Source organism: Botrytis sinoallii, assembly GCF_014898435.1.
Source record: "Botrytis sinoallii strain Bc 23 chromosome Unknown BSIN_018, whole genome shotgun sequence".
NCBI lineage: Eukaryota > Fungi > Ascomycota > Leotiomycetes > Helotiales > Sclerotiniaceae > Botrytis > Botrytis sinoallii.
In genome coordinates, this window is record NW_024066045.1 from 1,087,663 (window position 1) to 1,101,118 (window position 13,456).

The 13,456-nt window shown below is 37.4% G+C and overlaps 4 protein-coding genes across 4 annotated transcripts; 3 read left to right on the plus strand and 1 right to left on the minus strand.

Moving 5' to 3' along the window:
- Positions 1-68: 68 nt before the first annotated feature.
- EAF02_009212 (uncharacterized protein) lies at positions 69-854 on the minus strand (the record flags this gene model as incomplete). Its single annotated transcript, XM_038905260.1, has 1 exon — positions 69-854. The coding sequence occupies one exon, from the start codon at positions 852-854 to the stop codon at positions 69-71; it is 786 nt and encodes a 261-aa protein (XP_038755157.1).
- A 3,219-nt stretch (positions 855-4,073) lies between these two features.
- On the plus strand, positions 4,074-5,828 carry EAF02_009213 (uncharacterized protein; the record flags this gene model as incomplete). The annotated part of the gene is made up of 2 exons (XM_038905261.1): positions 4,074-4,223; positions 4,446-5,828. 2 exons carry the CDS (start codon positions 4,074-4,076, stop codon positions 5,826-5,828), a joined length of 1,533 nt encoding a protein of 510 aa, XP_038755158.1.
- Positions 5,829-6,839: 1,011 nt separating this feature from the next.
- Positions 6,840-8,400, plus strand: EAF02_009214 (uncharacterized protein; the record flags this gene model as incomplete). The annotated part of the gene is made up of 2 exons (XM_038905262.1): positions 6,840-7,040; positions 7,207-8,400. 2 exons carry the CDS (start codon positions 6,840-6,842, stop codon positions 8,398-8,400), a joined length of 1,395 nt encoding a protein of 464 aa, XP_038755159.1.
- A 1,064-nt stretch (positions 8,401-9,464) lies between these two features.
- Positions 9,465-10,160, plus strand: EAF02_009215 (uncharacterized protein; the record flags this gene model as incomplete). Its single annotated transcript, XM_038905263.1, has 1 exon — positions 9,465-10,160. The coding sequence occupies one exon, from the start codon at positions 9,465-9,467 to the stop codon at positions 10,158-10,160; it is 696 nt and encodes a 231-aa protein (XP_038755160.1).
- Positions 10,161-13,456: the final 3,296 nt, after the last annotated feature.

The window sequence follows — 13,456 nt, forward strand, 5'->3', positions numbered from 1 at the left end:
ACAGAGAATATCAACATAGAATAAAAATCCCATAATACTGTACCAACCTTTTCAATCCGATACTTCTTTCATACTGAACTAAGCGGAGGAACATTGACCTCGACCAATTCTTCTCCAATTCCTCTTCTCATAGCCTCCTCAAGAATAGCCTCGGTAGCAGTAGCACCAACTCTCGTGACTCCCAATACCCTAACTCTTAACAAATCATCCAAAGTCCTCACTCCGCCAGCCGCCTTGATTTGTATACCTTTCTTTACATTCTCCCTCATCAGATCAAGATGTGGTAATGTGGCACCTTGATAATTGTACATCCCATTGCTTTGTTTCACAAATCCATATCCCGTACTAGTCTTCGCAAATGCTACCCCAACCTCACTGCAAATATGACATAACTTCACAATCTCCGCATCGGTTAGAAAATCGTTTTCGAAAATGACTTTCAAAATCGAACCCTTAGACACCACAGCCTCATTGATAGCTTGAATTTCTTTTTGAACATAATCCCAATCTCCCCCTAATGCTTTGCCAATATTAATCACCATATCTATCTCTTTTCCGCCAGCTTCCGCGGCTTTAGTAGCCTCGAACACCTTGACTTCTGTAGTGCTATTTCCAGCGGGAAATCCAATCACGGGACATACATCTACACCAGTTCCTTTGAGGGCAGAGACGGCTTGTTCAATAGAATATGGTTTAACGCAAGCAGTTGCAACTTTGTATTTGGCGGCGGTGGAAAGACCAGTGGCAATTTCGGCATCGGTCATGGTGGGGTGGAGGAGAGAATGATCAATCATTTTGGCTAGGATCGGAAGGGATACTGATACCGTAGGTGGAAATTCGATTGAGGGTGCCATATTTGAAGTCTTTGCGGATTAGATATTGGAATGTTTAGATTGGTTGCTGGGAGACAAATCAAAAACCAAGTATGTACAACACTGGTTGCTTTATCAAGTAAATCGGGGTGTAACGTTAACCGATATCCCTACATCGTGCACGTCCCTATATCGTGCATACTTTTTTAGCTTTCAAAAACATCAATATCATTATCTAAATATCACGACAATATATCTTCAGAAAGCTATATAAAGCTTGCACTAGATTATATTAAAAATCAAGAATATCCTAAATATATTCAGATAGCTTATTTATATAGAATCGATTATACTACACTTTCAAAACAATATAGAGGCAAAACCATCTTTTGCAAAATAAAAGATATTGATATATATCAATATCTTTTATTAAAGTAAAAAAAGACTTTATTAAATCAGATTAATAAGTTAATATAAAGATCTATACCTTTTATAAATATTATAATTAGAAATTTAATAAAAAAGATAAAAGAATACTTTATAGGAAAAAACTGAACAATCAATTTCATCAAGTAGCATAAAAATTGTATTTAAAGTTGATATCTTTGTTACATTGATAATTTATATATCAAGATTAATAATATAGATATATTTGAATACTTTTATAATCTTATTAATACTATTTTATATTATTATTAATTTATATTATTTAAAAAAGCTTTTGCTAACCTCTCTCTTTTATCCATTTAGTTAGCAAAAACAATCATAAAATACAATATTACATTGAAAAACATATACAATTAAAACGAAAAGGGATTTCTAATCAATCTTAGAAAAGCTATAAAAAGAATAATGAGTATTAATATATATAAAAAAGATAGAGTTATAAAAGCTAAACAAAACAAATTAAAAGAATTTATTACCTTCTTAGCATATATAGCTACCGATAATATAGCTCTACCATCTACCTTAATCTATAAAAGAGAATCAGACGATTTACAAGATATATAGATTAATAAGATGGGTATAAAAGATCAAGCTTATTTCGGAACCTCAAGTAATGGGTGGTTATCTAATACTTTTGGGTTTAATTGACTTACAAAAATCTTTTAACACTATATACGTTTAAAAGCAGGCAAAGAATATTGGCTATTGATTATAGATAATCATTCTAGTTATATTAATATGGAATTTATATCAAAATGTAACGAATTAAAAATTATATTATTGATTCTGCCTCCTCACTTTATATATCGATTATAACTATTCGATATAAGCTACTTCCTTCTTTTTTTGATAAATTATAGTATAGAATTCAATAATTGAATACATAAAAACGGAGATTTAATTAGTATATTGAAATGCAACTTTTGGGCTATCTTTAAAATAGCTTGGGCTTAATTTACGATTTCCTATAATATATTACAATCCTTTGAAAAAGCAAATATTTATTTACTCAACAAGGAGGTTATTATATCTAGTATAAAGCTAAAAAAAGTTATTACATTATTTATATTAATACAGCTTATAAGTAATAAATTTAAAATACTATATATATCAAAAGCTTTATTTATTTATTTATTTATAGTGATTAACGTCTAATATCTATATCAAAAGCTTTATATCGATTTAAATTAGAATTTCGATAAAATCAAAACCTCGAGATTATTTTGAAACTTTTTAAAACTGTCTTTACTAATATAGTTAAAACTAATATTCAATTATATAAAGTAAAAGATTTAAAAGAGATTTTAAAGATAAAAAAAAAAAAAAAAGAAAAGGATTTGTTTCAAACATTTAAACCTTATAAAGAAAGAGATTAATAATACTTTTTTATATTTCCCCTTTCAGATTAAAAGAACTAAAATCTTTTAATCAAAGAAAACGCTTGTTATAGAGTAGAAAAAGGAAACTAAAATATAGGAGAAGGCTAATAAAAAAGCTATAAAAAAAAGGAGGTGATTAAAGCTAAAGAGAGGATAACACAAAAGAAAATGAATCGTCAACTTACAAAAGATATTAAAGAAGAAATTAAAAAAACTCGTAAATCAATAGAATCTTCTATTAAAAAAGATTTAAAGCTTCAAAAAGATTCATATACTATAAATCTAACATCTAAAAAAACTATAGAGCCTTTTAATATAATAATAATAAATAAATTAATAATAAAAAAAGAAAAAGGAGTTATACAATCAAAACAAAACCAACAAATCAAGATTCCTACAAGATTTAAATAAAAAAATTTTAAATTTTTTTTTCTAATTTATTATATCTTATTATACTCTTAAACAACTTATAGCTTTATATCTTATTAAATATATTTATTATTAAATATTAAAATTATCATAAAATGAGTTTAAAAACATGCACGATATAGGGACGTGCACGATATAGGGATATCGGTTAGATTGGGTTAAGAGGTGGGGCTCTTTACATACCAAGAATCCAACGAAACGGCAAGAATGCACAACTCTCGGTCCCGAAGATCGAAGATACTTTCAATACAGATTGCTTGTTTGATTAGAGTGAATTACAGTCACATTTGAGCCGAGCACTTCCCTACACCGGCCTCGTTTGCGTATTTCCGGCTAAGGAACTTGAAGAGGCCATGTCTCACGCAAGCTCGACGAGGTGGTCGCAACCCCCAAGTTCTGGGTGAAGCAGTGCTGCGCTGTTCGCCTCATGCAAGACAAAGATTGCATATTTGATTAGGCTTGCGTTGTGTCTGGTAGTGGAGAAATAAATCCCGCTGTCGAAGAGGTGCGCATTCTTGAAAGTTCATGATCAATTGTGATTAGTGTTCGCATTCATTATCGACACATATCAATGTTCTCATACTGGTGGGTTAGATAAGACGGCCGTTGTATGTCGTTCTGAACTTTGCCTTGAGTTCTTTTCTCCTTCCGATAGATATCAAATTTGGGTGTCATTTATCTGAACTGTCAATGCCTTAGGACATTGTTGTACGAAGGTTTGGCTTGTATCATCCTCATTCTATATATGGAAGTTGCTCCTCATGGACCTCAAGATCTCATCTACATTCTCTTCTTATTCTTTTCTTGGTTCAATAATTTACATACATTCTTTTCCATTCTTTATCAGACGCTATACTTATCTACACCAAAATATAAAATCAATTTTTATTAGAGCCCAAGTCAGAAGTCCAACAGATTAGAATCAATTTTGAGTTGCTGCTCGTAAAATGCCCTTCAGGCTCTTTTCCTGAGCTTTTCACCTCCTTCTCAAGTCCTGCACTTCACTATGGCCAAGAAAAAGAACAGCAGTCGCCAAAAATCTCCTGAAGATGCTGCTAAGAGGCTCAAGGAAGAAAAATTGGCAATACTACATGCCAAAGTCAGGCAGGAAATGGTACAAAGACGTATATTGGCAGTCAATGAAATGGCAGCAAATGTAAGTCCAATCCGGCTTCATAAACTCGTTGATTTCGATATCTACACCTTATTCTCATCCAGCATCAAACCCTTTAGTCACTTGTGCAACCTTATTTGAGTTTTCTCAAGGCTTGAATCTTTTAGAAGGCTTCGGGCATTCCGATTGGATGTTCATATTGATCCAGACGTTTAGCATTATTTCAATGTTTAAAAAAAGTCTACTATTTCTCTAACTTCACAGCGTACAAAATTGCACTTCCTTTCGTCAACAGAAGTTGCTACAGGCCCTGTCGAAATTTTTGATCGATTCCCCATCGAGGTCATGCGTCAAATATTCAGGGAATTGACAGACATTGATTCTTTACACTCCTTAATCTCCGCCTCTCGATCTTTCCATGAATGTTACATCAACGATCAATATCAATGTGAAGTATTCTGCAAAATGCTAGTCGATGAAATGACCCTTCCTATCTTCCTTCAAGCGGTTGCCATATCCAGCGATTCAGTACGCAGAATACGATGGACAGGCCAATGGACTGGGGCATTCCAGAACGTGCGCGAGTTTATGGACCAGTATTCCACAGATTCGAGAGCCACAACCTACGATGGAAGCAGTTATAATATGAGAACTCTGCTTTCAATTGCAGAGTTCCATTTGATAATAAAAGCTGTTACTCGAGATTTCTTCGAATCTTGTTTGAATTTGCATCCGTGGACGCACGAGAGGTATGAGAAGAGCGAGTTGGGGAGGCACGAGGAGCTTCGAATACAACGGGCTTTCTATAATCTTGAGCTATACGTCCGTCTTTTTAAACGCGGCGACTATTATCTCATTGAGCAAACTTTGTTAAACGAGCGGTTACACGGAATAATCCGGGGGCGTCAAATTGTTGGTCAAGAAATTTATGAGGCGTTCTTTAATCATTTCAGCTTTTGGGAACTTGAGGAGATAGTCTCGGTAAAAGACTACATGGAAAGAGAATACAATGGTGTTATCAACGAATGCAAAGATTCTTTGGCAAAAAGCTCCCAGGCTCAGCAATACGGTTCTCCATCGACCTTAAAAAGAATACTTGAAGCGGGAAACATCAAGTTGGGCAGCTGCGATGACTTCAGGAAACATTATAACGAATTTAATCGAACTTTTATCAATAAGGGTGTTGAGTTCTTTTGGAAGGTTTGTAACCAAAATGGACCCAAGACGAAAATTCCTCTTATAGACATTCCAATACAACAAGACACCATAATATTGTCTACTCAATTCACAAAGATAGTGACGATTCACTACTATCTGATAGACCAGGCCTTGAATAATCAGCAAAGCCAAATTGAAACATCAGAATACCTTCGATTTCTGGACTGTTATGATCGCTCTCCCGAAAGCAGAGCGGGACAACTCGATTTTCCAAGCGCCCCTTTCACATACAGCTTCATCAGATTTTTTATGATATCCCAAACGTATTGCTTTCGGGACTGTTGGTCATCCTGGGGTTATTGTATGTGGGACACGGAACGACTACATCATATTCAAGATATCTTTTGGCCCACTGGCAACCCACTACGACTCAGTCATGGTCCAAGGACACGTTTGAGCTCTCGGGTTGTACTTTTACCAGCATTGTAAAGTTTGAATAGCGATGATTTTGTGGGCGAAAAATATGGTTAGACCATCAGCGTATCTGTTTAGTTTAGGTATCAAAATCAGCATTACCATTTAAACGTCCATAAAGTACTTGTATTGTTCAATGTCCTAATTAAGTTCTGACAATCAAGCGGTCATTTAGACCCACAAAAGAAGGGCTTGCCAGAGCCACATTCTGCTGCGTTGACGAGTGATTTGATTCTTCATCTGCGAAGAAATTTTTTCTCCTTTCAGGAGCGTTGATAATCTAACTCGTTGGAATTCTGAATTCATTTTGAAAGTTGGAGCTCACATCTTATTTCTTACGTTGGCTTCTTGGGGGTTCATGGTCGCTTGTCACGATGAACTTGAGTTTGGAGAAACATGGTAGTGACTTATATACCATTTTATATATGGTCTACAATAAAAGGGGTATGAATGAATAGTGGTAGTATAAAGCATGAAAGGTGCAATCCGTTGTTATGCGGACGCTTCACTAGGGGCACATGATTTCATATGTTTTCACGTGCATTGGAAGATGGATGTACTTGGACTTCCACCGATTTGGAAAGGCCTGATGGACTGGAGTCAACAGTTTGCTGCATTCTGAAATCAGGCAAAGAGCACGTGTATTGAAGTTTTCGAGAGCGAAGTGATATACTACTACCCTTGAGAGACGAAGATACATTCCAAGCTTGACCCCGTGACTTGAATGTGTTGCCGAAAATGGAAGTTGCGACCCTAGCGCCATCAAAGGTAATGTCATTTTGATTTGAACTTTTCACTTTCGCTTTTCAATTTCGCAACATCCATCATCAGAGAACTTGTTTCGATTATCTTCAATGTTGCCTTGATTCGAGGATCCTTCAAGGAACTGAGAGTAACCTCATTGTTCTTCTACAATTTGATGAGGACATTCAAATACTTTCTTTGATCCTTCTCTGCGCCGTCGTCAAATTCACCTTTGAGTATTTCTTTCTTTTGAAAGTCTCAAAGAAATTTCAAATCACTATCATGGATAATGGTGCCACTTCCTCATTCGTGCCCTCCTGGCCAAAGCAGCCGCATATCGATGGTGGATGCTTCTTGCCCAATGACGATGGCACAAGAACTCCTTATCCAAAAAAGCCCCCCCCAGTCTGTTCTGGATATTTTCAAGGCCACCTATGGACAGACTTTCACGCTAAAGAATGCAAAAGACGTGAAGAGCGCGAGGTTCCATCTCTTTCCGAAGCTGCCATTTGAGTTGCGTAAGAGAGTTGTAAGTACATAGTTTGAGTCAATTGGATGATTATATTCAAATCATACAAAATGCATCATTAAATTGCTTTTTGTTCTTAACCAAAATAACACAATCTCGATACTGATCATTTTGATTTAGTGGTGGTACTCCTTACCAGGGGCCCGTGTGATTGAATTTTGCTGCGTCGAAGGGAAATTCTGGATGGAAGAAGAACTGCCTATCGCACTTTATGTGTGTCAAGAATCCAGGAAAACGGCCCTCGAAGTCTACAAATTACTCAATTTCGAGCCTGAAAATACAACGGAAATCACTTGCTTTGACTACGAACTCGATATACTATATCTGGGTGTCGGAAATATCTCAAACTGTCAATTTCTGTTGGTCGAAATGCTACGACGTGAAATTAAGCGAGGAGACTTGGAACTAGTTCAGAATGTCGCGATTGACAACGACCCTTTCAGTCAGCTACTTTGGGTCGAATTCAAACCGTATCTCCACCTACAATCTTCAAGAGATGATTGCCTCCATCTTGGCAGCTTATTTCCTGCCTTACATTCGCTGACTTCGGTCGTGATACCTCCTGCGACTGTGCCTCTGATTTATCAGCTCAGATCTTGGAACTATTCTGTGGATATTATAATTGCTAATGATGGCGATTCTGGTAAAGAATTTCGGCCGTGGATGGTAGAGAACAACGGAGATCTTCTCTCGTTGACAATTCCTCTTGGACGAGCGACTTGGGAGGTTCAGATATCCGACGTTTGGAGGTACATTGAGCTTCATGGTCCAACGGATACAACTCTACGCATTGTTTCTTTAGACCGATTAGAAAGAGACACGAAGTGGAGAACCCGAAGGGATTATCTGAATAATTTGATCTACTTCGGCGGCCATGTGTGCTTGTTTGAGGCCACCGCAGAGCTTCGGAGACTCCTTCATCTACGTGAGAATGATCAAAATCTATATCGAGCAGTCGGGCACGTTCTTGCGCGAAGTTTTTATTGTGAGGGATCATTGAAGCGCTTGACAAAGATTGATCCAGACGCATTTGTTGATCCAATTACAACATATGGGTGGACAAGATATTGCGATTGTCAATCTGAGCATGGAAATATTTGGGTAACACCCTGGTCATCTTGTAGAACAGATCGGTTCTTTCTCACGGATGAGGGATTTGATATTCTAGAAGAGATGCGGAAGATACATACCCTTGACATCATGAGTGACACGAGCCTTGGCGAAAAGAGGATGTCCAAATGGTGGTCTAAACGCGATGTACTGATGTTTCCAGCTGGTCGAGATACCTCGCTGACTCGGCGCCTCTCAATGTAAAGTTGTAGTTCATCATTCAAGATAATTCAGAACAATTCAAAATCTTGTTGTGGCAGATTGATTGCACTTCTTAAAGAGGTTCACATGTATGTAGCTAGGTTAAATATCTCAGAATGTGAGCATTTAATTGGCAACAGGTGGCAATACTAATCTTCAACTTAACATTTTAATACTTTCCGTTATTTATGAGCTGTTCTTTTTTTTAAGTCATTTTCCCTCATATCGTCTGGTTCCGGTCGGAAACCACAATTAGCGCCTGTAAATCTCTCAAATGAGTAGAAAGGTTTACTTGAACACTGTCAAGACTTTGATTATTTATATTTTTGGAGTATCTTGGAAGCTCAATTTCACCGGGATCCCGGTCTTTCGACTAGTGATATTCAGTCGATGGAACAATACACTTTTATGTTCTTCTGATTTATTCGGCACTCGATACCTACCTTTGCATATCGTTCGATCAGTTTTTTCTTGTAATTATGGTTGTTCCTGTGTAGTTGTAAGTGACACGATTTAGCGCTAGCCTTGGCTTGAGGGAAATGACGGGCATTGGTGGCAGAATACTAATCTTTTATTATGTGCTAGGATTCCTGATCAGACTGGAACTTCGGGAGAGAGAATAATTGAAGCATTTTCATGAGTGGAAAATCTTGGCTTTGGATAGTTGGTAAAGTACAGTAAGATGTGTGTAGGTGGGTATTAGCGGAGCGGTTGAGAAGCAAATGGTCGCTCCGCATACTTTGCATTGTGGGTTGTAGTAAAGCTATTAAAGATCGGATTCATCTAATACCGTATTCAGCCACTTTCAATATCACTCATTCACTTCTGGTATAATCTTAAGTTTGAATTCCTGGACACCTTGTGTTACCTAGGTATGGACCATTGATCTTACACTCATGGCAGTAAATTTGTACGACACCGGGTTCCACATGAGCAAACAGACAAACGATGAGTTACAGTACCATATGCTATGCATCTCAGAGGCAAACCCCCAACAATCGTGAACATCAACCTGCCAAGACCAAGACAACTTCACGGACGAACGAACAACGAAAAAAAAATCCAAGATGAACAGCAAAGAGATCGTCACTGCTTCGCAGGTCTTGCAGGATAGAGTCAATTCTCTCGAGCGCGAAATGGCTAGGAAGAATTCAGAGCTTCATGAAAAGAACGTCGTTATTGGATTCCTCCGAGACGAATGTCAAAGAAACGCGACACAAAACACAACGGTACTAGTAGCCGGACATTCACAAATTTTGCCCCATATTCCCATTTTCGATGTCGATGAGCATGCGAAGCATTCGATTGATTTCGATTATTGGCTAAAGAGAATGCAGTCAAAATTAGCCATGGACCATTATTTGGGAGCTAGTCGTATGGAATACGTTGTCTCTCGACTTGGTAGTGGTCCTTCGGCATATATTGATAAGAGATATCAAACAGCGGAACAAATACTTGAGGCTTTGAACAAGATATATGGCAACACCGATCGAAAAGAAGCCGCTGAGGTTGCTTATCGCCATCTATTTCAAAAGGATAATGAGCAATTTACGCTATTCTGGAAAGAGTTTCAACGACTAAGTGCGGTTCTCGAAATGACCGAAGCGATGATGGTTCATGACTTGTATGGGAAACTCAATTTGAAATTGCGGAAAGCTTTGATAGATGTCAATCTTGATAATATTGAGGATTTGGGAAGGATTTGCAGGGCGGAGGATAGAAAATTGCGAGAAATGGAGGATCTAGAGGGTCCCGATGAATAATAAGTCGATATTCTAAGGATTGTTGAGAGTTTTAGATCTAGATGATGAGAGCCGCGCGTGGACTACATTTCTGGTGGAAGGTATGATAACCAATTGCTGCAAGCTTTTGGCGACTGTTGTCGTGGTTCTTTCTTCGTTCTGGTCTAAGGGGCGTGGGAGGGAATTACTGTAATCCCGTGGTGGCCTAGCATTTCGAAACATGTGATATGATCAGAATCTAACCCAAGAGCACATCAGTTTTAGATCCACAGGACTTGGGATTGGACATTGCCGAATTTCTGCCTCTGCGATTCATCCAAGGCTTTTGGCGTGAACAAGAAGAGAGCGGAGAGTCTTCCTTGGTTATTGAGGTGCTGGATCATCTATAAGAATAACAGGGCGAGGGTAATGGATCTAAGTACCCTCCGAATCGTTCTCAGCCGACTAAAAAATTATTTGGTACTGCAAAGCTTTGGTTGGGAGTGTTGTTAAGCGAATAAGTTGTGGATCTTAAAGTCGGAACCATTCTGTTAGAATGAGATGAGGGACTAATGGGCACTGAATAGCCTCTTGGAAGCAGGATTCCATGAGAACCTTTCCCCCTGAACTTCTACATGACTTGGCAATTAAGATTCCTACCAATAGGTACCCACAGTTATTTGTGTATGAATTTATAAATTATTTTAGTTTTGGTAGATCTCTGGATCATCTGCCCAACAATTTGTTCAATTTTAGGTCTTTTTTGCGGACTTAGGTGAAAGATTGAGATTTCTACCACTCTTTCAGAAGTGCTCTGAGTTTTCGAAAGCTCTGAAAGCTCGTATTGGAAGATTTCTTTCCGGCAGGAGTACTCCAGAAAGAAGACGTGCTTTGAAAGGGAGTGATTGACCCTAAATCTACGACCATAACTCATCATTTCGGGAAAAATATCTGCGACATATGATTCACCACAATTTAGAACGATGGTATGATGTCACCGTCTCGGTAGAAAGTCAGAAATTGCCATCTACCATCACAATATCATTAGCTATATTGACAATTATCTCAAAGAACGTCGTAGATGTCTCACTCAATTAACGAAAGGTAGGTGATCTAAAAGAGACAACATCAATTATGCTGCTACCATCTCCAGCTATAGAAGTGAATTTTTCAAGGAAATTAATAGATTGCAGGCTCTGTAAGTTTTGGAAGCGGTAGTACTTCGTCTCATCTATGGTGTGAGAAATCTCTCTTTGAATCTCAAACCTCGAATCATGGATCAAAATTCCATTTCTCGACATTCTTATAAAATTTTGAGCAACCTCTATGAATCCAAATCTTTTATATCTCCTTGCTTTAGAAACATGAAAATGATTCCTGGCTTGGTCTTACTGTCAACCCTTTATACTCGAACCAATCCTCGAAAATTAATCACAGCGTTGAAAGGTGTCGGCAGTTCATCATCCTGCTTCACTTGGTTGCTCTGTCAGCTCAACGGCGAGTTCTACCAGCATTCTTGGCCGTGGCAGCTTGCTATACGGGAGCGCCTTTATAGAAATTTCTGCGATGGAATTAAGAAACTTCCAGACGATTCACTTCTAGTATGAAGACTCGAGATTGATTCACTGTAACAAATTATGAGCCGTGATTACTATTGCTCAATCACCAATCCATACACTTATTATTATATTTCACAACCACTCATCTCGTGTAATTCTCACGGGCAGAGTATAATAAAACCGTGCGCTCAAAGTCCAAAATACATGCACATGAGTTTGAGTGAATATTTGACCCGAGAACCAAGATTGGTTAGGGTCAGCAATCTTCGTAAGAGTATGGCAGTGGCAAAGTCGGGGTAGCAGAAAGGTGCGAGCATGGTTCTGAGGGTGATTTTGGGTAGGCATTCTCCATGATATTATTTTCCAGATTTGAGTTGGTTACACTTCTTGATCAATTTGGTCTGAGAAATTTGAGATGACAAAACGAAGCAGGATTTGGGTGGAAATGTGAGTGGAAGAAATGGATGAAATTGGGTGGTGTCATTCATCAATTTTGTGTCCATAGTGCACCTTTTGTTTTGGCCCATTTTGATACCAAATAGCATATTGCGCAACTTTATCTTTCGAAATGAGCTGAGTTGATTTCGCGATCCCTAGATTTTGCACTGGTCCGGAATAAATGCGTTGCGTATTTGAAACTGCTTTCAGATTAGATATGAGAAGCCTGTCACGACAAGAATGGATATAAATTTGTATGTATTAAGAGCTAGCTACGACATCGAGGGCTCTTAGATGCATGAAGAAGTCTAATATAAGCATATGATCATAGAACTAGTCTTCTCATAGACTATACTACAGTGCCATTTAGGTTATGTGGATCACATCAAATGACATATATCCTTCCTTCTTTACTCTTCCTTGAAAAATGATTGCAAAGTTGATCTTTGTTAATCGAAAGTTTGTCTGTACGCTCATATACTTGGAACTTCTATAAGTGTAAGTGTGATTCCTTACCCGTAGTAACAGCTCTTTGTTTAAAAGAAAGATGATGTTGTTAATATCATCAAATTTAAACCATCAGTTTTACACACTCAAGAAATCTTTCTTATACTATCTTGTGATTGAACCATTCTCATTGAATGATGAAACTTTCTGACATTAGGGAGTCCTGATATCTTTCCTTTTTTCTCAAAGTCTTTCGATACAATTAATAAGCAGAGTCAGTTAGAGATTTGTGAGATAATGTAGTTTCACCTGATATATATTAGTGGAATACAATAGTAAAACTTTGAATTAAAGAACGTTCAAGGTACTAAAGAATTTCTACTTTGAACTACTTGGACTACTTTTCCCCTTACCCCTTTAGTATTACATGAGTATTCATACCTTAACTCCTCTTAAGGCTAACTAGTCTTCGTCTTTTATTAGGAAAATAGCTACTATCATCTGATTATCCTTATTTACACCCCTTGTTCATACTACTCAAACCTCTAAGAGAAAAAGGACTAAAGAGTATTGAAGGAGAGATGAATTTGATTTTTATTCCTAATAAAATGGAAACTATTTGAGATATTAGAATTCGCTAGATTTGACGTCAGACAGCATTGTAGTATTCACTATGCCATCTCTACCTTATACTCAGACTTTCAAGATATCTCACCTAATTATCTTCATATTAGAGAACTTCAATCTACAAATTCTAGTAGAATAATATAGAATTTCTCCTTTTTGACTTTTACTCCCCTAATTTAAAAGCCTCTTAGTACTGCCAAATGCCTAAGGTCACTCATCTGTAATTATATTTCTATATTCATATAATCTTTACGAGTTAGTCGATAA